Here is a 26,158-nt window from a genome sequence, read left to right as displayed (position 1 = left end):
GGCTACTTGTAAAAGGCTTCCTGGTGGGCCCGGCACGATAGTGTAATGGTTAAGGTCCTCGCCTTGAACATGCTGGGAACAGGCCCAACGGCGTGGCCTAGCGGCTAAAATCCTTGCCTTGAACACGCCAGGATCCCATATGGGCGCTGTACTGGCTGTTGCGGTCCCTTGCGGACGGAAGATCTTCCTGTCTCTCCTCCTCTCTGTATATCTGACTTTGTAATAAAATAAATAAATATTTAAAAAAAAAAATGCTGGGATCCCATATGGGTGCTGGTTCTAATCCTGGCAGCTCCACTTCCCATCCAGCTCCCTGCTGGTAGCCTGGGAAAAGTCAAGGACAGCCCAAAGCCTTGGGACCCTGCACCACGTGGGAGACCTGGAGGAGCTTCCTGGCTCCTGACACTTGAGAAGACCTTCTTCTCTGACTCTCCTCTCTGTATATCTGACTTTGTGATAAAAATTAAAAAAAAAAAAAAATCTTAAAAAGGCTTCCTGGTTAAGGTGCTGTGTGGGATGCAGGGGGAGGAGGCAGCCACAGTCCTTCTCAAGGGCCCCAGCAAGATGGTGCTGGTTGGCACGCTGCAGTCAGGATGTCCCTAAAGGGAGTAAGGCAGATGGACAAGCGAGCGGTTGTCAAGGCTGTGGAGACCTGACTGCTCACTTCCCCCATGGGGAACGGTCAAGGGTAACTGAGTTCACAGCACAGCTCCAAGTCCCAGCTTTAGCTTTATTGCCTAAGACAAGTTCAATCTCTGGAACACTAAAATTGTTCCGAAGTTTAATTAAAAACACAATTTACAAATATTTAATATCTCCTGAAAAGCATTTCCAAGTTCAGAATGAAAAAAATATGTACATAATATATAATCAAATACCAGTTAGCTTCAAATCCCAGCAGGTCCACACTCAGCACTGTCCATCTTTGAAGGGTCTTCAACATCTGAAAGGAGAAGACACCATTCCATTCAGCATTCCCAGCTTTTAATTAAAAAGGGGCTAGCAAAGTAAAGCTAGCAAACACGATAGCTGCTGACAGTTCTGCTTTAGCACTTCAAGGTTAAAGACTAGGTCGTCATTAGGTCACTACTGCAGCTTTAGATGAGATAGAAAACTAAAGGTAGTTTTGTCTTAAAAACCCAAAGGGGTAGCTGCTTGGCCCACCCATTAGACACCTGCATCCCATGTCGGAATGCCTAGACCGGAGTTGTGCTCCTGCTCCTGACTCCAGTCTCCTAATGTATACACCATGAGTGGCAGCAAGTGGTGGCTCCAGTATGAGGGTCCTGGCTGCTTTGTGTGGACCCCTGACTGGACTTTTGGCTTCAGCCTGGCCCAGCCCCAGCTGTTGTAGGCATTTGGGGAGAGAACCAGTGGATGGAAGACCTCTAATAAAAACTCAGAAAATCCCCAGACACCAAATCTTACAAATGTCACCTGAAGGAAGAGAACTCAGGTTTCTTTTGCATCCAATTGCCTCCCCCTCAAGGGAAACGGGGCAGGTACCTGCTGTTAAATCTACAAAGCTGGCTTCTCCGATGGGGGCAGGAATCGAAATCCCCATTGCTTTTCGAACTCCATATGTGCTTACAATATCACCTGGAGTTACTTGCTGTGCAAGTTCTTTAAGATTATTGGTCACTTGTTCAGCTACAAAGAAAAAATAAAGTACGGGGTGTTACTAGAAATGGTTCTTCCTTTAGCAAAAAAAAAAAAAAAAAAAAAAATCCAAAGTAGAATGAAGGTCTAATAAATTCTTCATTTCCCCTCAAGCCTCCTGACTGAACTCCCCGGGCAGGTGGGGCAGGGTGGTAACCAACCGAGATGCATCTCTCTGTACGAGGGCCCCAGCAGACAGATCATGTTGGGGGGCGGCCGGGTGCTCAGCCGTTCGTTCTGGGCTTCCTGAAGCTCCCGGAGCAGTTTGGTGGTCTCGTCAAGTTTCCTCTGGAACACTTCAGCCTCTGTGTGGAAGAAACAGAATATGCTGGAAAAAACGCGGATACAACTTTTGTTTGATCTTGTGTGGTTAAGGGAGTCCTATTCCCATTTCTTGGTTAGCACCAGAAGCAGCTCTCTGTTCCCCAGGCCAGCCGCGATGTTCCTGTGGGGCCTGGCTTGGCCATCGGTACTGTCGTGACAGTAAGCCTGACTGTGCAGGCACTCACCTTCCGAGTCAAAGACTTGCAGTGGTGCGCCAAAGCTGGTTACTGCTTTCAGTGCGGTGAGCCTGTCCTGAGAGCTGGAGTCCACGCGCCCTGCTGGCTCGACTTCTGTGATCTGCTTCAGAAAAAGTGTTTGGACTTGTGAGGCCATGGCAGAGCTCGCTAAGGTCAACAAGACAGCAATGTTTGCGGACCAAGGTATCCGACTCGAGTACTATGGAGGCCAAATTCTGAGATCTACTACACAAAAGGCCCTCCTGGAACACTGCAACAAGGCCAGTTCTGGGGCCAGAGCTGTGACATGGCAGGCAAAGCTGTTGCCTGTGGCTCTGTGGCCCTGGCTTCTCTACTTCTGATCCAGGTCCTTGCTAATGGCCTGGGAAATGCAGTACAGAATGGCCCAAGGACTTGGGCCCTGCCACCCATGTGGGAGGCCTGGATGATGCTCCTGGGTTTTGGCCATTGTGGCCAGCTGAGGAGTAAATCAGAGGATGGAAGACCTCTCTGTCTCTCCCTCTTTGTAGCTCTTTCAAAGATATCTTTTTTTAAGAAAAAGCTACATCCAAATTTTAAGTGCATATAAATTCATACTTCTCTGCATTGTCATCGAGACAGTTTCTGTCATTCTAAAGACAATCAACAGCCTTCTTTCTGCCTCACTTATCATGGGCTCTTGCTAAGACTCCATCACCAGCATGTCAGCATACCGGGCTCACGTACACCTGCTCTCCTGTCTCAGCTTTACCCTAGGCTCCTGCAGGCTCCCAGACCAGGCTGGCAGTACTGCCTAGAATCAACAGTCTCTCACTGATTTATATATTTCTGGAATTTTGAGCCTTACACATTTCCAAAGCTTCAGCAGTGCTTCTGAGAACAGAGGAACCCAGATAAAGAAGTAATCCCAAGTTCATGGTTCCATGGATAGTATGGTGCTGCACTGCCACTCCAATCTGCACACACACACACACACACACACACACAGGCTAAATGTGTGCTAGAGAAGAACTGGCAAGTCGTACATATTCATGCCCTGCCCTCTCAGTGGACGCCATACAACCTACACAATGTCAGCCTTTCATTCATTCATTTGCTATTATTATTATTAATAAAGATCTGCCCATTTATTTGAAAGAGTTAAACAGAGAAGAGAGATGGAGATCTTGCTAGTTTACACCCCAGATGGCTACAATAGTCAGGGCTGGGCCGAGCTGGAGTCAGAAACCAAGAGCTTCATCTGGGAATCCCATGTGGGTGCAGGGGTCCAAGGACTTTTTCCAGGTCATAAGCAGGGAACTGGATCACAAGTGGAGCAGCCAGGCCATGGACTCGTGCCCATATGGGATGCTGGCATTAGTGTTAACAGGTGGTAGCTGAACCTGCTGCTGGCCTACCTTTTCATTCTCACCCAACTTCTCATCTTGTCTGTTCTCAACCTTCTTGTCCCTTAGTGAGCTTACAAGCTTGCCTGGCTCCTCCTCTTTCTGGTATAAATCCCACTGGCATCTTCACCTAACCTCACTTGTCAGTGTTCCTGCCCTCTGTGCCCCTCACTTGCCCCTGAAGCCCCCTTCCTGCCCCAAGTGGGGGACACTCTCTTTTACCCCTGACAGCCACTGTCCTGGTCCTCTTGTCAGTCTACCCTTTATCCCGGCTGGGTCTAGCCCAGTCTAACTTATATAAAATTCTACCTTTATATGTGGAACTTGCAGTTCCACAGCAGTGCTTGCAAGATGCACCTCTACACTGCCCCACTCACCTCTTCTGAGTCTAACACCCTTCTCCCTCAAATATGGGGTTCTTCTCCTGTACCTCTACAAGACAATAATACTATCCTCTGACTGCCCCATCAGGTCATGTCAACTGTCGGTGGTTTTCCCAATCCTCATTCCCTTCTTTGACAATAGAATGCTGGTTACTTTTCTGGGCAGCCATGTCCCATAGCTTTTCCCAGTGCCCTTCCTTTCCTACATTTCTCACAGTATCCTATCTTGTAGGATAACAATTTCGCACTACACAAGCCATTCCTCACCCACATGCCCTCCCCAGGGATCCTCCAGGTCACTTGCTTTTTGAGCTTCCACTTCCACGCGTTCTTCCCCTGCTTGCTAGAAGCCTTTTCACCCTCTGGCCCAGATCACTTGGCAGCCCCTCTGTGCTCATCTCCGCAGTCCCGAGGGCAGCGAGGCCCTCCGTGCTGGGCGCCCACGGCCGGCCGGTAATGTCACACTGCAGGGTGGCTGCTCCAGCTCTCTTCCTAGAAGCTTGTCTACTGCATTAGCTGCTACGACATCCCCCACAGGCAAATGTGAATTTTTCACTCTTATTTAGGTCTTTGAGTTTATTCTCAAGGTAACTACCTCTTGTAAGGAACCAAGAGTAATTACCTCCACTTCTTTGGCTGTGTCAAGTGTCCCGGGCTGACTTTCATCTTCAGGAGATGACTGTGAGGATAAAGAAAAACAACCTTTTAGTGAAAAATACATGCAGAGGTTAAGATCAAGAAAAACAAAATTTTATGCCAAGAGAAATAAGAATAGAAACCACAGGAACATAGCTTTTAATGCAAAGTGAATTAAATTATTAAAATTTTGTGAGTTTGGGTACAAATAATAGTATGTTGAGATATTTCCATGCCTGATAAAAAGCTACACACTAAAAAAGGCATTAGATAAGAAACCTGAACATCAGTATTTCAATCAATGTAGCCTGATTTCTGATGAGGAGACAGGAAAAAGCCCAAGGAATATTTTGAATAATCCAGAGACAATAGAGGAAGACAACTGCACATCTTAATATCCAAACACTGGAGAGAATGAGAAGCCTCCCATAATCCCACTCTTCAGAGAGAACGCCCATATTGATGACATCAGTGTGTCATGGGCATGAAGCAAAAACTGCAAGCTGTCCTGTGATTTAACTAGCTGCCAACTACTACAAATGATAAATAAATTACATGTTAACTTTTTTTCCTACAAGAGGACTGCTGCACTAAAGGGCAGAGAAACATCTTGAAACAGGCTAGATTCACCAGATGAAAACTGTTCAATTTTAGTTATAATTCAGATTAACCAGAAGGACAGAATATGAACTGAAAATCTTTATTATTTATTAGAAAGGCATTATAATGGCAGGGGAGAGTGAGGGGGATATGTTCCATTTGCTGGTGCATTCCCCAAATGTTCCCAGGGTTGGGCCAGGAGCCATGAAGGCCATCCTGGTCCCCAACACGTGAGGCAGGGACCCAGGCCCTCGCGACATTATCTGCTGCCCTCCAGGTCTACCACCAGGAATGCCGCACCAAAAGCAGAGGAGCCAGGACTTAAAGTAGCACTTCCATATGGAGTGCGGGTGTCCTAAATGACAACCTGTGGAGTGTAACACGTTTAAGAAAGTGTTGAACAACGTCAAGTTTACTAATTTTTAGGCCGTGGAGGGTTCAGGTGTTAGGATTTTATGGCAGTTCCCCCTGGACTTCAGCTGTGCCACCAGGACACCCACACAGCACCCCCTCCCCGGCCACCACAGGGCTGCTCACGTGGAGAAGGACGGTCTGGAGATGAACTCCCTTCTGCGTCAGCAGGAACATTCTCTGTTCTTGTCTTTGAGTTTTATTCCAACTGGGATAAGGTAATTCACAAACGCTGTGGACTTTTGAAGGTCCTACCCCTATGCTGCTACCACATAATTAAAAAAAAGACATTCCTTCCCTATCACTGCAGCTGACTGAGTTTCAAGCCCATGAGCATGTGCTTTTGTCAGGGCACACAGCTACCCTTCTCCTGACTGTAAACTCCCCTGCTGCAGCCCACCGTCCCTGGATGAGGAGATAATGACCACCTCTGGCCTTCACAGACCTTGGCAGCCGAATTCCTCTTGCCTGTCCCCTGTCCTCTACTGCACCAGGGACTGCTTCTCCAGGGAATGGATTCAGCCAGTGTGCTGCTTAATACCATGGTTTCACAACACTGAGTGACTAACACTTGAGGCCAGTGATAAACTGCCATGTTTCTTTAGCAGCAGTCTTACCGTCTCCAGCTCCTGTAAGGTTCTGGAATGCCCTCCTTTTGTTAAAACATCCAGTAAACTATCTGCCATCACGTATGGATAATCTTGGCATGTGGCCAAAAACTCATGGATGCTGAAAGAGAGTTGGAGAAGTCAGTTCCACATTAATCACCTCCACTGGCTCAACCCTTCCACTGTAGTCACTGCCACTAGATGCTTTAGTTAATGTGCCATGCTGGAAAGATCTTCTGCCTAGCTAAAATCTGTTATTTGCATATTTACCTGAGTAAGTTTATCATAAGAGAATTGAACCATACCCAGAATTCAGTGAGGATGACAAGCTGATGAGAACCTCACCTTTAACTTCCTTCCTCAAGTTCTGATTTCACTTCAGACTCTCAGAGTCCAAACTCAGATCCTCTTGGTAACTGCTTTTGCAAGTCTAATATCCACTGCTGGAGCATGGAGCAGGTTTCTGCTCAGTGGTAACACACAGCGTGGGGCATCTCTATCCCACGTGGGAGTGCCTCGGATGGAGTCCCCGCCCTATCTGCAATCTCAGCTTCCTGCTAATGTACGCTGGGAAGAAGCAGGTGAAGGCCAAGGTACCTGGGTCCTGCCACTCACAGGAGCGACTTGTATGGAGTTCTAGGCCCCTGGTGTTGGCCTAGTCCATCCGTGGCTATTATAGGCAATTGGGAGTGAACCAAAATTTCCATGATTCGTTAAAAAAAATTAAAGCATCCAACACTGACAATGATGTCTCTTTTCTCAGTGATCCGGTGTGTTGCCTTCTCCATAACCAACCACCGTCTCTTTCTAATGCGGTCTGCCAATACCAGAATCACTCCTGACCTCTCTCTCATACCTGATTGGGTTCCAACACAGTGCTACTCTACTCTATTTTTCTCTTAAAACATTTTAAAATTTGTATACTTAATTTATTTGAGTAGTAGAGAGACAGAGTTAGAAATCTGTCACCTGTTGGTTCCTTCCCTAAATGCTCACAAACAGCCAAGGCAGGAAGACCATTTGGTCTCATGTGGGTGGCAGGCTGCCCTGCAGGGTACCTAACACAGGAGGCTGGGCTTGGAAGCAGAGCCACAACTCGTACTACAGTGCAGCATGCAGGTGCCCAAGAGGTGGCCTGAGCACACAGGACCTTCTGTGGGTTCATTTCTGATCTGGGTAGTGCCAGCTGTCTCTCAGCTTTTGCCTGTTTCTCCCTGCAGTCTATTCTTAACACAGCAGAATGATCCTTTTAAAATTGTAAGCCAGAGGTGGGCCACTACACTCTCCAAGACTGGAACTCAAGGCTTTACCAAAAATAAATAGTTATTCCCTCTAATTACCTCTGAAACATGTTCCTTTTCACTCCTCTCCTCACAGCTCTTGTTGCTGCCCCCCAGTCCAGCAGCTTTCTGCCTCAGAGCCTTTGCAGAGCACTTCACTGGCAAGAGCTCTCTTTCAGGAGGGGCACTGCCTGATTCCTCACCTCCCTCAGTCCTTCCTCAGCCTTCTCTGACTGGCCCTCTCCTAACCCTGCACTTTGTGCTGCTGCTTTTCCTTCCTCAAGGCACCTGTCAGCACCTGACAAAAGGCCATGAGTCTTGAACAGTGTATCCCTCGTGGAATCCCCAGCTTCTACGGCATGCCTGCCACAAAGTGGGCAAATGATCCAAATGATGTGAACGACCTGACCTGAAACCATAGTCGGTTTCTGATTTAGGGACTCCTGCCTTTAAGAACTCTGCCACCACAGCAAATCCTGTGGAATCTGTTCAAATCTCCCTTCTGCCAGAAAATTAGGAAACCTGTTAATCTATCCATAATAAAAGTTAAAAAGAGGCCCAGGCCAGGAAGGATTTTGTGAATCAGGATGGCAGCTCCTTATGTTGCTGGGATGCAAAGTGCTTAGCATCCTAAGCAGGAACCCAGAAACCACCTAAAGACGGACAGTGCAGAGCAACTGCAGCGGCCTGTGTGGTGACAGTCAAGCCTATGCTTAATGCTTTCTGTCTTGTGGGAAATGCTTTGTAGGAAATGTGGGAAATGCAAACAGACCAAGTTTGCAACACAACTCAATGACACACACACAGTCACAGAACAGCAGAGAGCACATAAACATTCGGAAGTAACAAATTCCTGACCGTGAATCAGTTGAGGGACATAGCATCTTTATGTGTTGTAATTGCCAATATGTTTTAAAAACAGTTTCATGAAAGCATGATGATAATTCCGAGTGAATTAATAAAAGATCTTGAGCACATCTGGAAGGCCACCCACAACTGCCTCTGCACCCTGCCAGGAACTCGGGGCGGTCTGCATATCGTATCACCTGCTGACTCACCTGAAGTCGCTTGGGAGCTCAGGGTCTTCTCCGTAAGTTGAATAGATTAAATCGGAGTCATCCTTGCTGATGTTTGCAAATGTGGAGTCATAATGCGGAGCGTAAGAACTGTAGGGTCCATAATTCAAGTACAGCACTGTCAGAAAAATTAAACACTACCATGTTACTCTTGAACCTACATGCCAACCTATTTCACTGTTTCATTAGCAGATGACTTCTTTGTTCTTTGACTGATATACAAGCTAGTTACTTTCTCCCACAAAGATATGTGTAAAGATGCAATCAAAGTTGCAACAAAAGAAAGAGGGAAAAAAACCAAAACTTATTTTGTATACCAATAGTGGACTTTCAAGTTTCTTCTGAAATTAATGAAACAGCCAGTTGATGATGCAAAAATATCACCAAGGGACCCAGGGAATAACGCTATGACTGGGGATTACAACTCATTTCCCTACCTCCTTGAGGCAGGGACAGAGAAACCCCAAGACCAGGGTGCAGGGGCCTCACCTGGAGTAACTTTGTTCCTTTTATCTTCTTTGAAGCCCTGCAAGGTATTCACTCCCGACTGAAGCCTTCCAGTTGTCATTCCCAATCGTACAGGGCAGTAGCCTGGTTCTAAAACATAGAACCGAGCACAGTGAAGGAGGCAGACGTGGTGATGAACTTCCAGGTAGCGTGCTGCGTGCCTTCCAATGTATTCATCTTATCTACATGACTGAAGAAGGCTGAGCACCCTGACTAAAGGCACCGGAGTCATTTATCTGAGACACAGACTGCCCCATCGATGGCTGCAAAGCTTGCAGCCGGTTCAGGACTGGACATGGAACCACGAGCCCCACTGCTTGACCCGTCGTTGGTGCCTCCCTGATCTGCGTTAGCAAGAAGCTAGAAGCAAGAGTGTGGAGCCAGGAACAGCGCTGATGCTCTCACGGGGATGCAGATGTCTTAACTTCTAGCTTACATACTGTCTTTTTATCCAGTTTTCTTTGGCTACAATGGTCAAAGCAGAGCCAGCTGGAAGCCAGGAGCCTGCAGCTTCTGGGTTTCCCACATGTGTTCAGGGGCCCTGCTAGTGCTGGTCCCACCTCCCATGTCCCACCCCTCCACTTTATATATATATATATTTTTAAAGATTTATTTTTATTACAAAGTCAGATATACAGAGAGAGGAGGAGAGACAGAGAAGAAGATCTTCCATCTGATGATTCACTCCCCAAGTGAGCTGCAACGGGCCGGTGCACGCCGATCCGATGCCGGGAACCTGGAACCTCTTCCAGGTCTCCCACACGGGTGCAGGGTCCCAAAGCTTTGGGCCGTCCTCGACTGCTTTCCCAGGCCACAAGCAGGGAGCTGGATGGGAAGTGGAGCTGCTGGGATTAGAACTGGCGCCCATATGGGATCCCGGCGCGTTCAAGGCGAGGACTTTAGCCGCTAGGCAACGCCGCTGGGCCCCACTTTATATTTTTAAAAGAAAATCAGGGGTCAGTATAATGGCACAGCAAGCTAATCCTTTGACTGCAAGTGCTAGCATCCAATATGGGTACTGGTCCATTTCCTGACTGCTCCACTTGCGATCCAGCTCCCAGACTATTGCCTGGGAAAGGATGGTCCAAGTCCTTGGGCCTCTGCAGGCACATGGGAGGCCTGGAAGAAGTTCCAGGCTCCTGGCTTTAGATTAGGCTCTGCTCTGGCCACTGCGGCCACTTGGCATGTGAACCAGTAGATGAAGACTTCTGTCTTGGTCTTTCTCTATAAAATCCGCCTTTCAAATAAAAAGCAATAAATCTTAAAAAGAAAAAAAAAAAAAAAAAAAAAAAGTCTGCCAATCTGCCAGGAGAGAAATGGCTTGTCAGCACAGTTGAAATTAAACAAAATCAGAATGCAGAAAGGCAGGAATGTAGCCAGGACCAAAACCTTGGCTTCTCATTACAATGTACCGCTTTCTGGAATTTTTTATAGCTATGTTAGGAAAACAGATTTCACTGGGTAGGGATTTGCTGTCGTGGCAATATGCTGGCTGGGATGCTGGCATCCCATATCAGGGTGCCTGCGGCCGAGACCTGGCTCTGCCTCAGAGCCCAGCTTCTGGCCAACACGCACCCTGGGAGACATTTGTAGCTCAGGAAGTTGGAGCCCTGCCATCTGCATGGGAGACCTGGATTGAGTTCCTGGCATTTGGGAGTAAACCAGCAGAAAAAAGTCCACCTCTTTAAAAAAAAAAAAAAAAAAAAAAGTGCATCTTCTAATGTTAATGTTAACGATTATAGAGATAAGTCAATACAAAAGTTAGTGGAAGGCGATAAAGGAGAATTCTGTTAAAGACAATGAGTTGCATGGTGCAGTGATACTGACTGTATCAGATTTAATTACTCTGCTTCCGAGCCTATGAAACTGTCACATATGCAATGTAATTAATAAAAAAAAAGAAAAAACAAAACAAAATAAAACAACAAAAAAGCAATCAGTGAAGTGTAAAGATAAATTTAGGACTGAGAAAAAATATTTACAAACTATGTATCTAAATGGGTTAACATGCAAATTATAAGGAATTCCTGCAGATGAATATAAAATTAAAAATAACCATTAAAAATGGGGAAAAAAATTACTCTGTTTCCAATTTAATGTGCCAGGGAAGACAGCAGAAGAGGGCCCACGTGCTTGGGTCCCTGCCATCCATGTGGGAGAAAGACCAGAACGGAATTTCTCCAGGCCTCATCCCTGTCCATCCCTACCTGTGGCCATCTGAGGCAAGTGAACCAGCAGATGGAACATCTTTTCTTGCCACCCCTGCCCCCCTACCTTTGGCCATGCTGTGCCTTAGAAAACAAAACAAACAAACAAAAAAGGATGAGAACTCTCACTGCATGAAGAATAAACTAATATCCATGAGAGGCATTCTTGTGGCACATTGAAGAACAGCCTTTAAAAATGTGACCAATAAAAACTAGGAATGAATCTTTGTGATGAAACTGGGAATATGGGACAGTACACAGAAAAAGTTATGTGAGGATATGAAATACCTTGAGAGCTGACGAGGAAGATATACCACAGTCTCTCTTAAAACCAGGGCTAAACTCTGCTTCTGCTAATGGTGGGAAAATGGACTCTGAGTTCTAGGGAAAACTTGGTCTTTACTACCTACCTCAGGATGACGTGAGTTAGGCTGGCATCTCAAAACACACATGGATCGTGGCTGACACAGATGGGCTTGTCAAGAGCACAGGCTTGCTGCTTTACAGTGTCAACTCAGGGTACTGTTTGCTACTCAGCAGCCTCACCGTGAGCCTACCTCCAACAATGGGATCCACAGGATGGAGAAGTCCCAACGTAGTTGTTCCATCTGGTTTCCTTCTTTCAAATTCACACTGCAATAACCCAAAGTATTCAATTGGGATAAACGGCTTTCCCCATCCCAACTCTAGCTATCTCTGCACCTAAATCATCACACTCAAACACTGATTTTCACACCTGTCTCAACAAGATAGGTGCTGATGGGCTAGAGAAAAGGAGATGAAGGGAAATGCAGAATTTCAGAGTTGTGTGGGTGCTTGAGACTAATTCTCCCTCAACCCTCTATAAAGGAGGCTCTGTGGGGCCAGGAAGGGGAAATGACTTGCCCAAAGTCATGTATGAATCCACCTGCTTTCAAAAATTTTAAAACTAACATGCTAAGCAATTTCAAAAGACCACAACATAAAAGTTTCTTGAAAGCTTAAAATATGTGGTCCACTTTCTGATTTTGCAACAATTTAGTCATTTAAAATGCCTAGCAATAGAGAATAAGATGAATGACCCACGTGAGCATCAAGCACATTCCTGGTTTTGCATTGGAGTGATGATGTGCCCCGGGATAGATGTGGATGAAAACACACAACCAACAGCGGCACACTTCCGACGTCGAGCCAAGGATGGGAGAGCGCCCTCACCTGACTGTTGGCCAGCCGCCTCGTCAGCTTTCCTCCTGACTCCTTAACGATGCGCTCAATCTGTTCCTGCTCTCTTTCTAAACTGCTGTTTTTAAATTTGTCTTCAAGTGTGTCTTTGTCTTTCCTGAAAACAAAGTAGAGAAGAAAAGATGAACAGGGGTCGGACGTGATAGCATAATGGTTAAAGTCCTCGCCTTGAATGTGCCAGGATCCCATACGGTCACTGGTTCTAATCCCAGCAGCTCCACTTCCCATCCAGCTCCCTGCCTGTGGCCTGGGAAAGCAGTTGAGGACCGCCCAAAATCTTGGGACCCTGCAACCTTGTGGGAAAGCTGGAAGAGGCTCCTGGCTCCTGATTGGCTTAGCTCTGGCCATTCTGGCCGCTTGGGGAGTGAATCAATGGCCGGAAGATCTTCCTCTCTGTCTCTCCTCTCTGCCTTTCCAATAAAAAGAAATAAATCTTAAAAAAAAAAAAAAATGGATAAATAATAAAATGAAAACGGGAAAAGGAATTCTGAGTGTAAATACAACTGGAGTGGAGACAGATGCACCACACTGTGCCCAGTAAGAATTTTGTTACTCCCTGGGAGGGGCCCTGATGACGCTCAAGCATGAAGGAGAACCTGGCATACTGGTTACTCCCCTCCCTTCTTAGTCCAGTGTTACACATTTGAAACAGCTTTCTCTGGGTACAGCCACAAAAATAAATCCTACCTTAAATATTATCTTGAAGGGAAAGAAGTATACAACATGTTTCCTTAAAGTTTGGTTTTTCAAAGTAAATTTCAAATAGGCACTTCAAATGTGTAAATTTCAGAAACAGTACGAAGACTGCGTCACATGTATTAGTTTCTTTGCAATGTGAGTAGAAAGGCAAACAGCTAACCACAACCTTCTCCTGAGGTGCCTGGCGAGGCGCTGGGCCTCGGGGCTGGCAGGCAGCGGTGTGAGCAGGCGCCGGGCTGCTGTCCACTGCCTGCTGGCGCCAGGGCTCCACGCCTGCCCCTGCCAGCTGACGGCTAGTGGAAAACACGCATGTGTCTCTGACGACTTAGCTACTGCAGCAGAAGCTCTAACTGTGCTTACGTTGAAATCCTTTCTTCTTCGTGGAATGAGGGAATGAGTACACATTTTTTCCTTAAACAAACATTTCTATTTAAATAAACTCACTGAAAATAGTCCGCTACTTTGAAAAGGACTTTTGCAATACACATTCCAATCTGTTTTGTGGGCCTTGTGTGGACAACTGCACTTAGGAAAGGTGATCCCGTCAGCGCCACAGACTTGCCTGTCAGGAAACCATCGCCAACGACATGAGGACACAGTCTTCCCAAGCCAGCCCCAAGACAGGACTTCCCCCCTTTCCAGTTTGGAAAACATAGTTTAACCTTTGGTATTCCAATGATTCTTTACTTTTTATTGTCCTTATTGGGACTTCTGAAGGCTTGTGCTTCGGCCTCCCCACCGTCTTCACTTTCACGAGGCCAGCAGCTGCTGTCCTCCCCGCTCTGTGGTGTATCCGTCCTATCTTTTTGCTTTCGAGTTTTCTGCAAGTCTGCCATGAACTCTATGCTTTGTTTCAGACTCTGAATTCTTTCCTAAAAATATGCAAAACAGTCTTATTGTATGTTTGCCATTAACTTTTTAGATGTAATGCATTTTTCTCAGTAAGTCTGCAACTGTTAACTAGGGAAAAACCACAATTAAATGCAAGAGAATGTTATACTTAGAAACCAGGACAACATATTCCCTCATTTCACAGAACTTAATTTCCAATACAGGAGACAGTTGACAATTTTATTGCACCATCAGAAAGTTAATGAAAGAGAAAGCATGAATTAAGATTAACTTCCTTGGAGGTACTAAATTTGAATTTAAAAAGCAAAATTTAGTTTAATAATGCACTGAAATTTTCTATTTATGAGACTGGCTTACTTGTTGAAACTTAAGAATTCCTAAGGGCATGAACACCTAGGCCACACGAGGCACCTTTCCATGCTGAACGGCAGTACCACTTGTGACTGGCAGTCTCGCTCTGTGACAGCATGCCCGGAAAGGGGTCGAGATCACCAGCACCCCTCCTTTCTCAGAGTGCATGATGTTCTTACTAACTAAGGAAGTCTCGCTTCTGTTTTGTGAAACATGCTTTATTTTCCACTGCAGTGGTGTGCTGCGTGGTTAAAGGGATTGAGATTTCAAGCTAATATTTGAGAGAGAAATTCACTCCTCCTGGAGACAAGCTGACACTGGCCAAAACAAGGAGGGCAGGCTGCACAGCATCAGCAGGGAAGGCTTTTGTGGATTAACAGAGACTTGACCTGGAAAGGAGCAGAGGTCATTTAAACAAGAACAACGCAGCCCAGGAACACTGACTCACTCGGCGCAAAACCGTGACTAAAACCAGGCCTCTTGTCACTCACGACAGGCCTTTCCTCATCCCGCTGGGTTCTACCCAGTAGTACACATGGGTCTTCAGGACTCAGACAGTACTGCTGGGTTTTTAACAAGTTATTCACTTATTCTGTTTGTCTGAAAGGAAGGGAAGATAGTAGCTCACTTCCCAAATGCCTGCAATAGCTGTGGCTGGGCCCTACCCAAGACAGAAGCTGAGACCCCAGTCCATCTTCCACCGTTATCTGCTGGCTCCTGCATGGACATTAGCAGGAAGCTGGATTTGTAGGAACATCAAGTGGCAACTTCACCACTGTGCCACAAACCTACTCTCTTCTTACTTTCATGTAAATGTAGAAACATTAAATTAAGATACTTTACTGTAATCAAGAATGAAGGCAGATATAGAGAAAATAAAAATCTTGATATTCAGAGAGGAATAGTGTTGACAAGTTTATCATGATCACTTTTTTAACACATCGTATGTTTAACAAATTGAACTTTGCACAGTATTTGGTAAAAATACATTTTTTTCCAGTAGAATATAATTATTTCCCTCTATATCATTAACATCTTAAGGCAGTGACATGGTAGCCTAGTGGCTGAAGTCCTCACCTTGCACTGTCTGGGATCCCAAATGGGTGCCAGCTCATGTCCCGGCAGCTCCACTTCTCATCCAGCTCCTTGTGGCCTGGGAGGGCAGCTGAGGACGGCTCAAGGCCTTGGGGCCCTGCATCTGCATGGGAGACCCGAAAGAGGCTCCTGGCTTTGGATCTGCTCAGCGCCGATTATTGCAGTCATTTGGGGACTAAACCAGAGGATGGAAGATCTTGCTCTCTGTAAATTTGACTTTCCAATAAAAATAAGTAAATCTTTTAAAAAATTATCCTGAGGAGACAGAAGATTCCTGAGGAAATTTATTTATAGTGATGTTTATGGGACTGTCATTTATAACAGTGGAGATTTGTAAATTTAAATGTCCAATCATAAATTATTAATTAAATCATGATGCTTGCAAGAATTAAATACTGTTACTAAAATGTTTTGAAGATCTTTTTTGGAAGATTTATTTTTATTGGAAAGTCAGATTTACAGAGAGAAGGAGATACAGAGAGGAAGATCTTCCACCCACAGGTCCACTCCTAAAGTGGCCGCAATGGCCGGAGTCAAGCCAATCTGAAGCCAGGAGCCAGGAGCCTCTTCCAGGTCTCCCACATGGGTGTAGAGTCCCAAGGCTTTGGGTCATCCTTGACTGCTTTCCCAGGCCACAAGCAGGGAACTGGATGGGAAGTGGAACAGCTGGGACATAAGCCGACAACCATATAGGATCCCAGCAAATGTAGGGTGGGATAGGCTACTACATCGGGCCCAGGATAAATTCTTAGAAGTAGAAACATGAAGGCTGGCATTGTAACATAGTAGGTTAGCCCTCCGCCTGCAGTGCTGACCCTGGTATCACATGCTGGTTAGACTCAGATGCTCCACTTCTGATCCAGGGCCCTGCTTATGCAGCTGGGAAGACAGTGGAAGATGCCCCAAGTGCCTTGGAACCCTGTACCCACATGGGAGACCTAGAAGAAACCCCTGGCTCCTGGTTTGAGGCTGGTTCAGCTCCGGCCATTGCAGCCAATTGGTGAGTTACGCAGTGGATGGAAGCTCTTTCTCTGAAAACTGCCTTTAAAATAAATTTAAAAAGTCTTGAACATCATCATTATAAACACAACAACAAAGCAATTTGATTTTTAGAAGTATCTCTTACTGAACCACAAACTTTCTAAAAGCATTAGTGAGTTTGATGACCTCTGTAATTGGCCACTGGTCCCTCTGTGTTTGCCATTCAGATTTTATCCTGTTCAGCTCTCTATCCCTAGTACCTACAACAAGGCTTGACACACAGCAGGTACTCAACAACATGGCTTAGATCCCTAAGTTCTCTGTATACTTTCTATTTCCATTTCAGAATTTTAAAAGCAGAATCCATGTTAAGAATATCCTGTGATTTTAATGCATAAAATCAAAACAATTTAATTAGAGAAATGTTCTAAGTCATAGGAAAGAGCTAGGTTTAATACTACTTTAGAAGAACTTTCTTTGTTTTTGTTTCTGGTAACTGTCTCCAATTGGCATGCTGCTTACTGACCCTCAATTTTGCAATATTAAGTGACCAAAAAGGTTATTTTTTGCTGCTAATATAGCTAACATTTACTGAGGGCCTGACAGCAGTCTGTGAGGTAAGTACTATTCTTATCCCCGTTTTATGGGACAGGAAGAGGGCTGAGAAAGGTTACATAGCCTAAAGTCATGAGGCTTAGAAACAACACAGCCAGGGCTTGAACCTTGACTGGTCTGATTTCAAAGCCAACTATGCTACAAATAGCACTGTTTGTATTACTTCGTTTGTATTATATAATGGCAGCATTCTGCTGAACTATTTATTGAGGAGATCAAAAGAATTATTCTCCATCTGTTCATTCGTTATAAAGATAACACACTTAACAAGAGTTGCTATTTAGGTGTAACAAAAAAATTAAAAAATGATAAATGGATACTCTCTAATCTCTCTTCAGTGAACATTCAAAACCAGTTATCTTGGAAAAGGACATGCTGGGCCCTGTTGGGAGCACTGTTTTTAGTAGAGTTTATGCAGAAGGTCTAAATTTAAAAACTTTACAATCACTGTGGTGAGGATTCCTCCTATGTAGGGTGGAGAGAAGAGTGACAGGAAGCTGGAGCACAGGATGGGCAGGGCTCCTCGGCAGGACAGCTCAGGGAGGGAAAGTGGAGGATCAACCTTGTCTTCTGGCCTTCTAATAAGCCCAGCCCTAGGAAACTCAAGAGCTAATGAAATCTTTTGCGTGTTACCAACCACATAAATAAATAAATAAAGAAAAACATTTAAATAAAGAAGATAAAGTAGTGGCCAAAAATTATTTAAAAATTAAGACACTCCCCATGCAACGTACACATTTGGGAGTGAATAAAGATGGCATTTGCTGAATGCAATTTTAGTCCAGACAAAGCCAACAAATGTTATCGGGTATTAACTCTAAAATACGGCTTGGTTCTAGATTTGAGATTCTTCTTACAAAGAGTGGAGCCAACACTTTACATTCCTCCTTCCCCTGCACATGCGGCTTTGGAAGGTAACTAGCTTTTACCACAGGTTTCCTAGTCTTCAGGAAAGGGAGGGAACTGATGCTGTCTAAACATTGGGAGAGCAATTATCACCACCAATCCAAAGGCTTTTCTTTCTCCAGTCAGGTGGACTCAAGAATCTCTCCAAGCTGGGCACTAGACTTCTGCATGTCAAGGCACTTTTTAAAATAAAAAACTGTAGTACACTGACTACCACAGGAAACAGGAGACCCAGGGTGACTGCAAGACCCACTTCACCATCCTACCTTCTAAGGATCTCTGAGCTTAAATTCCTTTTTTTTTTTTAAAGATTTATTTATTTTTATTGGAAAGTCAGATATACAGAGAAGAGGAGAGACAGAGAGGAAGATCTTCTGTCCGGTGGTTCACTCCCCAAGCGGCCACAAGGGCTGGAGCTGTGCCGTTCTAAAGCCAGGAGCCAGGAGCTTCTTCCGGGTCTCCCATGCGGGTGCAGGGTCCTAAGGCTTTGGGATGTCCTCAAATTGCTTTCCCAGGCCACCAGCAGGGAACTGGATGGGAAGCAGGGCCACTGGGACATGAACCATCACCCATATGGGATCCCAGAGGATGCAAGGCAAGGACTTTAGCCACTAGGCTACTGTGCTGGGCCCTTAAATTCTTTATCCCGATTCCTTTCCCCTAAATCTTTCACACTTACTCATTTTTATTTCACAAAATCCCTCTTCTTATTCTTTTACATTGTTTCTCTCCATTCTCTTATTTATAATTAGAGAATTAATAAGATAACTAATTAAACCCTCTTCTTATAGACAAGAACACAGAGGTCTAGGGTGGTTTGTTAAGTCTTGGCCCAGGTCTTCAAATTAGTGACAGTAAGCTCACGGCCTGCCCTATCATGTCCCCAGCACCACCCTCAATGAGTCTCCTTGAATTAGTCTCTTACTATGAGGCTCCCCTCACTCACACCTCCAAAGACGTGATCCCCGAGTCCTCCCGTTCTCCAGCAGGTGCTCCGCGTCCACTGCCATCCACCCTGCAAGCCCTGTGCCGGATGACACTCAAGCGATGTTCTGCCTCTGCCCACACTAGCACTGTAGCTCTGCCATGGCGAGATGCCTGGGCCTCTGCACATACTCCTACCTGAAATGCTTCCTGTGTACACCCTCACCTTCCAAGGAGGATGGCCTTGAGCTGGTCACTGTATGTCACCGCTCTTTCCCTTGGGAGGTGTTCTGCTCCTCAGAAGCTTACATCGCAACACAACCAAGGGAAACAGAGCTCTTCTCCACAGTCTTATAATTCATGCAGTCATACCCTCAAACTTGATGATTCCACAGCGAAATAATACTTCTTTTCACAAAATTCAATCTACCTGATAAGTATTAACTAAAGAACCTTTACAGTACCAATCATGGGAAAATGTATTCATTTGTATTAATTGAAATGATAACACTCCTGTCTTAATTTGATCAATTTTTCATCTAGGATTTTCTTCTTTAATATGGTCTGCTAATAAAATCAGTATCATCATAGATCTGTATTACTATGACCAACACACACAGGCATATGGATTTTATGATAATTATTACTTATGACAGAGTTTCTAAATATTTACCTGACTAAGAATTTTCATCCCTGAGTGTAATAGCTTCTTTGCAGCTTTATAATAAATGGTCTCTGGCTTGTTATAAATCATGGCATTGGTACACATCAGTTTGAAGTTATCCTGCAAAGAAAATATTAAAAAGGAAAATGCATCAAAACAAAACAAAGTTCCCACAGTCTGGCTTGAAACCATATAGCACCTCCCCCTCAAAAATATTTTTTTAAATAACATTCCTATCTTTTAAGATTTTTTTAAACACTAATAGCAATTTGATAAGTTTTAACACTCACCAATAAAACAAACACTGCCAAATTTACTTAATAATGTTACAACATTCTTTCCCAAACTCTTTAATTTTATCGCACTCGTATACAAACTTTAGATGCTAGAATGAAATTGCTAAATAGGTTTCTTTGGTGTAATCTCATTGCAACATAAAAAGAAACAGAAGAAAGTACTCATATATCTTATTTAGTAATCTTAGCTGAGTAAGTCACATAATTAAAATGACTGCAACAGCCTGGGATAGTTTTTTTGGAACTCCCCTGTGAACGACACGGGCCCAGGCACCTGGGTCATCTTCCACTTGTTTCCCAAGGCATCAGCAGGATCTAGAGGTCGAGCAGCTGGGACCTCAATGAACCAGTGATCATTCAGGATGCCACGGTTGCGGACAGAGGCCTAATTTGTATCCTGATTTCTAATCCTAGTTTTCATTTCCCACTTAGAAATGAAATATTTTAGTTCATATTCTGAATGAACACTTGGAATAGTGTTAAATTTACAACTTCTGCGAAATCCAAATTAATTGGGCAAAAATGTTAAAGCATGAACAGTAATTTCCATGGTTTGGATATTATCAAAACTTACAGAATGCTATAAAATCACGCCAATATGAAATTAACCATATAACTTCAAGGAATTAAAAGATATCACTGAAGCAGATAAACAAAACTGGCTTAAATTTCAACATTTGTGTACACGTGCCGCAGTACTTTAGCTCACTGCATTTTTTCATGGTTAAGTAAATTGTACACCAATGAACGAAGCTGTGCCAAGGTCTTACTAAGTTAAAATGGTAAAAACCAAAGAAAAAGAGGGACCAGAGGTGTACTTCCAGGGTTAGGTTGCCCCCTGTGATGACAGCACCCCATGTAAGCGCTGGCCAGTTCAAGTCCTGGCTGCTCTATTTTCATCTAATTCCCTGCTAGTGCACCTGAGAAAAGTGGCAGAGGACAACCCAGGCATTTGGACCCCTGCCACCAACACAGGAGCCCAGATGGAATTCCAGGCCTCTGACTTTGGACTGGCCATGCCCAGCTGTTGTGGCCAATTGGGGAGTAGACCAGCAGAAAGATGATTTCTCTAACTCTGGTTGTCAAATAAAGGAACAAACAAACAAAGAAATCTTTAGGGACAGTGTTGTGACATAGCAAGTTAAGTCACTGCCTGCAGTGGCTGGCATTTCATATGGGAGCTAGTTCAAGTCCCAGCTGCTCCACTTCTGACACAGCTTCCGACTAGTGTAACTGGGGAAGCAGCAGAGAACAGCCCAAGCGCCTGGGCCTCTGGAGCCACATGGGAAAGCAAGGAGATGCTCCTGGTACTGGCCTGGCCCACCTGTAGCAGTTGCAGCCATTTGGTGATTGAGTATGAGTTAACAGAGTCGAGTCACAGTAAATCTGTGCTGACTTTCAAGAGGATGACGTATACGTGAATCCTGAGGACCAGCTATCTGTAGCCCATCAGGACTCGGCCGGGTTCCAGGTCTCTAGAAGCTATGGAACTACTTGAGTGTAAACATGGAGGCATGGAAACAATTCCTATTCATGTGATTTCAGCAGGTTCCCAGTTTCGCCGAAACCTCACTAACAGGAAACAAAGGATCCCGGCCGGCTTTAGGTCCTTTGCTGTAGGTACTCTGAAAAGCTCCCATTCCACGAGGAAACACTGACTGTGAACTGAGGCGGGAGGGCCACGGGGACGGGCACCCACATGCTCAGGGTGTGGCAGGCAGGACAGGACTGCCTGGAGTCCCGGTTTATTCTCATGATCAGTGACCTGACAGGCCAGGTAAATCTGTAGCTTACTTACATTTTGACTGTCAAGCGTGAGCCTTTCCTGGCCCTGAACTTTGTGTAATATTTCTTGTTCTTCAAAAAGCTCAATCTTTTTGTACAACTATCCATACAGTATATATTTTTTATTTCAACTGATAAGTTATTATTATTTTAGGTTGCTGAACTCTCAATTGCAGAAATGTATAAAATTCCAAAGAGTTAAGGACCTTAACCTGCCCAAAAACATGCTGGGGACACACTCCCATTCTCTTGTTACTTTAAGAGAAAGATCAGCAGAAAAACATTCACAAAAATAACAAAAAAGCTCACATTCTTTTTTATTACGCATCAGTAAGATCCAAAATATACTGACATTAACAGTTGAAAAGTTTGGAAAAACATCCATTTCTTTGACTAAGAGAGAATGTAATTCAGAGCAAGTAGGATGTTACTTCTACGTAATAGTAACTAAGACAACCGAACACGGGTGTTCTTCAGAAATCTCAGCTCATCAACATGTAAATAAAAAAAGATCACCTAAGACAATATGTTTTTTTTTTTTTTAAAGATTTACACAACTTTTAAAAACATATTGTCTTGGGCCCAGCGGCGTGGCCTAGCGGCTAAAGTCCTCGCCTTGAATGCCCCGGGATCCCATATGGGCACCGGTTCTAATCCCAGCGGCCCTGCTTCCCATCCAGCTCCCTGCTTGTGGCCTGGGAAAGCAGTCGAGGACGGCCCAATGCATTGGGACCCTGCACCCGTGTGGGAAACCCGGAGGAGGTTCCTGGTTCCCGGCATCGGATCGGCGCGCACCGGCCGTTGCGGCTCACTTGGGGAGTGAATCATCGGATGGAAGATCTTCCTCTCTGTCTCTTCTCCTCTGTGTATATCTGACTTTGTAATAAAAAAATAAATCTTTAAAAAAAAAACAGTTGTGGTGCTTTGGCAGCGCGTGACCCTGCATCCCACAACGGGGGGCCAGCTTGGTCTAGCTATTCTACTTCTGATCCAGCTCCTGCTGACGCTCCTGGGAGGGCAGAGTGCTTGGATCTTTGCCACCTACCCACAGGGGAAGGAGGGGATTTCCTGGCTCCTGGTTTTGGCCTGGTCCAGTCCTGCTGTGGTGGCCATCTGGGGAATGAAGCAGCAGACAGAAGAGCTTTGTCTCTTCCTGCTGCTCTCACGTCCCAAATCAATCGATCAATCAATCAATCAATCAATCAGATAATCTTTAAAAAAGTTTATTGACCTGAAAGACAAGAAAAGAGCTCCTATCTGCTGGTAAACTCCCCGAGTGTCCAGAGCAACCAGGGTTAGGCCTGGCCAAGGCTGAGAGGTGGACATTCAATGTCAATCTCCTACACGGAGGGCAGGGGTAAAGCTCCCTGCGTCCTCACCTACGGCCTCCGAGGGTGACACTATCAGGAAGGTAGAAGTGGGAGAGGAGCTGCTAACGCACAGACCCAGGCACTGGAATGCAAGAGGAGGACACCCCAAGTGGTGCCTCAACTGCTGTGCCTAATACTTGTCCCAAGATGACGTGAGGCACCTTATTTTCCTTTGGTAAGACTAATGCTAACCCAGGTCAGGTGATCAGTAACCACATGTTAATGTGGAAAAATTAAGAGAAAATTTTACTAAATTCAATTACATTTGGGTGGTTTTGTGTAAAGCAAGTTTCAAATATGGTTCCTTTTCTTTGGAAGATTTAAAATATGCACCACTAAAATCAACATAAGCCAAGACAACAGAAAGATGCAAGAACTCCTATAAAAATCAAACCCTTCAATCATGACATTAAATAGATAATATTATCTTTATGGTTTTTAATTTACCTTAAAGTTGAAGAAAATACATTTAACAAATATGAGGAAGAACTGATTCACCAAACCAGAAACATTAACTAAGCCTCAGTACCCTGGACAAGGCAATTTCTTCTCCATTTTAAAAGATACATAAGCTTGGAGGTTACCATGGTAGTACAGCAAGCTAATCCTCTCCCTATAGCGTTGGCAGCACACGCAGGCACCGGTTCAAGGCCTGCCTGCTCCATTGCCAATCCAGATCCTTGATTATGTGCCTGCGAAAGCAGCAGCAGATAGCCCAATTGCCTGGGCCCCTGCACCCACGTCAGACTCAGCATAAACTCCCAGTTCCCAGCTTTGGACCAGCCCAGCTCTGGCTGCTACGCCCATGTGGGGAGTAAAAAAGTGGATGGAAGATCTCTGTCACTCCTTCTTTCTCTGCAACTCAGGCAAAAAAGTTAATCTTGAAAAAAATGTACACCTTATACTTCTAGGATTGGAAAAAGAAATGATCTTATTTCAATTTAGATTAAAATATCAATTTTATTTGTATTGGTCTAAAGTTGAAATATATCAGTTCATTTTAAAACTTGGGAAAAATACATTGTAAAACACATAAACCCAAAAATTTCAATAAAATCTCCATGATCAAAAAATAGTAAGGGCTGATTCCTTTTGCTTCTATAACCAAGGTCATAAAAAGTTTCCTAAAGCAGAAAAGACAAATATTTTAAAAATCAAATTAAAGTCTTTGCAAAATGGAAGACCAGAAAGATTCTGAATACTAAATATGCAGATTTCAGGCATAAGATCTAAGAATTTGCCCTTCAGTTTAATAAATAATGTTACTTTGTATCACCATTCTGCCTACATCCCCAATGAAAACATAAACAAACAATCACCTTCAGTTCTTCTATGGACTGGTAGTCATTGTTCTTGATCTTTTCTTTCATTGTACTAAAATCCATGGGGTGTTTAATGATCATGGAGTAGCCGGGAGCAATAAAATCAGTCACAGGAAATGAAAAGAAAGCACTTGGGTCTTTTCTGTGAAGACACACAAAGGTAATGTTACATTCTATTCCCATCACAGACACATCTACTAAAGGCAGACGAAACTCTTCACACAGACAGACAATTCATAGTATGCTTTGCACAGAAAAGTAAAGTGGTTTTGAAGAATAGTGCTATGTAATAAGATTAACATGTTTTACACACTATCTTGTTTTACAGAGACTCTGTTTAAGCATGTGACCTAATTAACAGCACCCCCTATTAATGAAAAATGAAGCAAAACAAATAACCTGAATTAAGTGACTCGGGTGTAGACCTTAGAGATACTAGTATTTCATATTTCTTTGGATTGGCCCAGGCCAGACCATTGTGACTGTCTGGAGAATAAATTAGCAGATGGAGTATCTCTCTCTGCTACTCTGCTTTTCAAACAAACAAACAAAAAAATAAATCTTAAAAAATAATTGTTGTAATGGACTGTGGTATACTCTTCTCTCTTAACAATTTGGGATTGGTGCTGTGGCAGCTGAATGTACAGTCGCCTGTGGTGCCCCATCCCATGTGCATGCTGGTTTGAGTCCTGCCTGCTCTGCTTACAATGCAGCTCCCTGTTAATGGCCTAGAAAAAACAGCGGAATGTGGGCCAAGACTTTGGTCCCTGCTACCACGGGGGAGACCTGGCGTTGGCCTGGCCCAGCGCTGGCCGTTGTGGCCATCTGGAGACTGAATCGGCAGATGGCAGCTTTCCCTCCCTCTCTGTAACCCTGACCTTCAAATAAATAAATAAATAAATAAATTTCGTGAAAAAAGCAAAATGTGGAAAATACCTTCCTCCTTTAAAGGAAAATCAGACAAATTCTGGCTCTGACTGCAAGACATAGCTTAATTACAGAAATACATTGGCTTCTACACATTTATCAAATGTTAGAAAAGCATTTACCTCTGCAATTGTCTCATCAGTTGATTCAAAGCTTCTTGAAGAGGTGTCTGTTCTACTTCTAAACAAACAATGAATAGAAAGGGTTATTTTAAAAAGAAAGATTCTGAGAGAATTCCACTCAGCTGTTTTCTGTTACAAATTCCACACCTTCATTTTTTAACATGAAAATTAAGAGTACCAATTTAAAACTGAGGCTTCAGCCCTTACATAGTGAGAACCAGGCCAGTTGCAAAGCCCTGAGCTGCAGGCTGCGGCCGTCTCTGCTTCCTCGGTCAGGACAGAGCTCACGGGAACCTCACCTTCCTGCTTGGCTAAGGAGCTCACGAGCGGCTTCTCGGGCGGCAGCTCTAACCTCACTGGGGTGTGGCACTGGAGGTCTTTTTCCACCTCGGTCTCCACACGATCTCGATCTCGCTTCTTTTTATCTTCCTAAATGGATCAAGCAAAGGTAAAACATACAAATCAAATACAAAACACCACTGAAGACTCTTAATGTATATTACTGCCATCTACTGGAAAAATAGGAAAACGACATGTTTATGAAGCCCAATCTGTACAGGTATTTTCGTGCCAGAAGTAACCAATTAGAACGCTATTATTCACAAAAGCAACATGTTTAGAAATATGACTAATAAAATATGCCTAAGGTTCTTGTGAAAATTAAACAATGAAAGTCAGTAAGATATGAACAAAAGAAAATATACCATGTTCATGAATTAAGACAGATAATTCTCTTTTAAAGTAATCAACAATTCAATGAAATCTCAATCAAAATT

At 44.3% G+C, this 26,158-nt stretch overlaps 1 protein-coding gene across 2 annotated transcripts in view; it reads right to left on the bottom strand.

The window, feature by feature from the left end:
• Window positions 1-710: 710 nt before the first annotated feature.
• BRD7 (bromodomain containing 7) overlaps window positions 711-26,158 on the bottom strand; it is a 39,392-nt gene continuing 13,944 nt past the window's right edge. The window contains exons 3-17 of one of the 2 annotated variants that reach the window (XM_058673999.1): window positions 25,682-25,811; window positions 25,383-25,440; window positions 24,331-24,475; window positions 19,570-19,680; window positions 13,860-14,044; window positions 12,447-12,570; window positions 11,810-11,885; window positions 9,028-9,135; window positions 8,521-8,656; window positions 6,192-6,303; window positions 4,550-4,606; window positions 2,169-2,283; window positions 1,821-1,964; window positions 1,507-1,650; window positions 711-943 (exon numbers count right to left, since the gene is read on the bottom strand). In XM_058673999.1, coding sequence (XP_058529982.1) covers window positions 888-943; window positions 1,507-1,650; window positions 1,821-1,964; window positions 2,169-2,283; window positions 4,550-4,606; window positions 6,192-6,303; window positions 8,521-8,656; window positions 9,028-9,135; window positions 11,810-11,885; window positions 12,447-12,570; window positions 13,860-14,044; window positions 19,570-19,680; window positions 24,331-24,475; window positions 25,383-25,440; window positions 25,682-25,811 — 1,701 coding nt within the window. In that variant the 3' untranslated portion in view covers window positions 711-887. The remainder of the gene's footprint in view (window positions 944-1,506; window positions 1,651-1,820; window positions 1,965-2,168; window positions 2,284-4,549; window positions 4,607-6,191; window positions 6,304-8,520; window positions 8,657-9,027; window positions 9,136-11,809; window positions 11,886-12,446; window positions 12,571-13,859; window positions 14,045-19,569; window positions 19,681-24,330; window positions 24,476-25,382; window positions 25,441-25,681; window positions 25,812-26,158) is intronic. The other variant, XM_058674000.1, reaches the window with a different exon arrangement.

Source organism: Ochotona princeps, chromosome 16 (assembly GCF_030435755.1).
Source record: "Ochotona princeps isolate mOchPri1 chromosome 16, mOchPri1.hap1, whole genome shotgun sequence".
Classification (NCBI taxonomy): Eukaryota; Metazoa; Chordata; class Mammalia; order Lagomorpha; family Ochotonidae; genus Ochotona; species Ochotona princeps.
The sequence above is the reverse complement of the archived record's forward strand: the minus strand, read 5'-3'. Positions and strand labels throughout refer to the sequence as shown.